Source organism: Primulina tabacum, unplaced genomic scaffold, assembly GCF_025594145.1.
Source record: "Primulina tabacum isolate GXHZ01 unplaced genomic scaffold, ASM2559414v2 Contig1053, whole genome shotgun sequence".
NCBI classification, from domain to species: domain Eukaryota; kingdom Viridiplantae; phylum Streptophyta; class Magnoliopsida; order Lamiales; family Gesneriaceae; genus Primulina; species Primulina tabacum.
In genome coordinates, this window is record NW_027460071.1 from 1,823 (window position 1) to 5,000 (window position 3,178).

Sequence of the window (3,178 nt, forward strand, 5' to 3'; positions counted from 1 at the left end):
CTCTCTGAGATGAAGAGTCCTTTTTGTGCAATTCCAAATGTGAAGTAAGTCTCCTTATTTTAGTGGTGAAACTGAATACTTGAAATTCAACAGACCCTCTGTTTTCTTCGTTTTCTTTTTGAGAAATAATCGAAATGAATGAATTTTTGACCATAAAAAATGCCTTTGCTCCCTTTTTTTACAGATATGGATTTTACTGATCAGTAATAATAATGCTATTCATTTTAATGTGGTATATACAATTTATGAACTCCTAAATTTTCTGAAGTAAAATCAATCAATCCAACCAATTTAAAATTGGATTTAGATAGAGGATAGAAAAGGATTGGTACTTTTTCGCATCGAAGAATTTAGACCGAAAATGAAGCAGGTTCTGTTGATTTCTTTTGCGATCTAATTGAGACAAATTTCGTATTAGCTATTCGAATGAAATGTAAGACATGTGATGTGTGTATTTGGTTGCTTTCATATACTCTACAAGCATATAGTAAGTATATAAGTATATAGTAAGCATATATATAGTTAAAAAGTGTATTATTCACGAATTTTTAATTCGTGGATACATCTCTATCCTTAATATACAAAAATGACTGCCATTATTGGTATCAAACCAAGAACGATTCATACAAGCTAAATCTTCTAATCGATAATTAGGCCAAAGAAAAAGCTTTAATTTAATTAATTTATTTTTCTTTCTATCCAGATGTTTATTATCAGACGAAACTTGGTTGCTGTTTTTTACATTCTTCTCGTTCCAAAATACTGAATTTCTATCTACACCATTCCTACTCTTCGAATTGAAACAAATCAGAATTCTCAATTTTCTACGACATCTAAACGATAAAATATTTTCAGGAACAGGCAAATCTAAATGAGCTTTGTGCCTAGTTTCAGTTATTCTTTGATGTGGTGAACTAGCTTCATAAAAATTATTCTTAGAAACATATCTTTGTTCTTGGTATTTTTGATTAGTTTGGTGCTTACTCTTTTGAAATAAGGAAATACCTATGATTTGATACATAATCAATTGTCCATCGTCGTTTCCAGGCAAATGAATGGGGTCTATAATCAATACTCCCTTTTTCATCAATTCTGTAGGAGTTAAACTCTTCTGAATCAACATTATATCCAAACTCATTTCTCTCTTTTGAATTGAGGATATAATAATTTTTCTTGGATCTATTAGTCTAAGGAGGAGACAATATACCTTGATATTATTGATCATTTTTTGATTCAAAGTATCGTCCCATCTCAATTGAAAAAGCAAATAACGTTTCAGGAATAAATCTAGTTCTACTTCTGTGTTACTTTTGTATTGTTTTTGCTTTTTCCCTTTTTTCATGTCTGATCGTTCATAATTTTCTTCAATGTCTTTTTCTTGTGAAAGAATAGAGCGAAGGTATCTTCGGCTTGTGGATTCTTTTTGTTCCTGATTTCGATGATTTTTAGTCGATGGTATCAAAAAACTTCTTTTTTGCTTTTCATTGATCTTTTTATTTTCACTACTTTTTTTATTTCTATTCAAATTTAAAAGAAGTAATTTACTTGGTATAAACCAAGGTTTCGTTTTATATGCATTATAAAGTAACACAAATTCTGGGAAGAACCAAAGTTCAAGATTCGATATGGGATGCTTTAACATTTTTTCATTCATTCCCATCCAATCAAAAAAGACTTTGTGGGAGTTTGTTGGATTGATTTCTGGAATAATAAGATAAAAAAGATCTTTTTTATTAATTATTTGAGAATTATTAGTACCAATCGGAGTATCTTGATTTATATTAATATCGATCGCGATCCAGGTTTCAACATCTACCCTTTGTATAAGAGAAAAATTGATAATTTTCCAATCAAAATATTTTCTATCCGCAGTTTTTTCCATAGGTAGAATATCTACCTTTCCTAGAAAATTATTGATATAAATACTCTTCAGCATATCAAAAAGGGTGTCTTTATGTGTGTTATAAGAAATCTCTTGGTTCTTATTTCCTTGAAACGGAAATATAGAAAAAAAGCATTCTGTTTTATTTTCATAATCATAATTTAAAAATTTATATAATAAAAGATCATATATATGGTATTTTTGAAAATTATCTTTTTTATTCGATTTATTCACTAATGAATAGACTTCAATTTTTTGTTGTTTTTTGGAATCAATTAATTCGTTTTTTTCATATGAATGCCGTTTGCTTAAATTTTCCTTTTTCGTCATACGACAGTGGCGAACTCTATTTCGCCACTTTTCTGATATTAATCTAGACCATCTCATCTGAGATAAATCGTAGTGATTACAGCCTTTCAACCATCCTTTCCATTGATTCATTTTATAACTCGAAACTCCTAATTTCGAATGAAACATCTCTTCTATTTCACAAGAATCCTTTATTTCAGGCTTAAGAAAAAAACGGATTCCTTGATATTGAAGAATAGATCTTAATTTAGACGAGTTACTAACTTGGATTTTTGATAATTTGTAAAATACATATGCTTGTGACATGTAGGATAAGTCATAAAAATAATGTGAATTTTTTTTACTAATACTATCAAGTGGCTTTTTTATAGTTGATAGAAACGGAATTGGATTTTTATTTTTTTCATTAATATTTTCTTGCTTTCTTTCATTATTGTAAATGAATTTCTCAATAATTTTTTTTGTTGATGTAAGAAAAAGTTCTATATTCATTCTGGGAATATTAATGATAGATAAAAACATATATGTGTATATTCTTTCAATCAAGAAGTTAAAAAGGGGGAATAATTTAGAGATTAATCGATCATTTCTTCTTTTTAATATTTTCCATTTTGCTAATCTTTTAGCATTATAACTTATTTTGTTAGGACTAATATTATTTATATTTATTCTTGTAGTGACTTTTTTCTTCTCTTTTCTAATTCTTTCTGTTTGATTTCGAATTTGACTTGTTCTATCAGTCAGATCCTTCATCTTTTTTTCTGTCAATGGAGAATTTGACCAATTGGTAGATCCAATTTTACTAACGGGTTTGTTAATTTTTTGATTGCTGATTATGGAATCTTTTTCGCCTTTATTTTCACTCGATTCATATACTTCTCTTAATTGAAATAATAGAATTGGATTTACTTTTGAAAGTTTTTTTATTTTTTTTTTTATAAAACTGATGATAATCCATTTTTTTGTTTCTTTTGAAACTTTTCGAAG

General features: G+C 27.9%; 1 protein-coding gene across 2 annotated transcripts in view; it reads right to left on the reverse strand.

The window, feature by feature from the left end:
• Positions 1-397: 397 nt before the first annotated feature.
• LOC142535515 (protein TIC 214-like) overlaps positions 398-3,178 on the reverse strand; it is a 7,155-nt gene continuing 4,374 nt past the window's right edge. For both annotated transcript variants that reach the window (XM_075641807.1, XM_075641806.1), the window contains one exon: positions 398-3,178. This exon is cut by the window's right edge. In XM_075641807.1, the coding sequence (XP_075497922.1) occupies positions 539-3,178 (2,640 nt within the window). In that variant the 3' untranslated portion in view covers positions 398-538.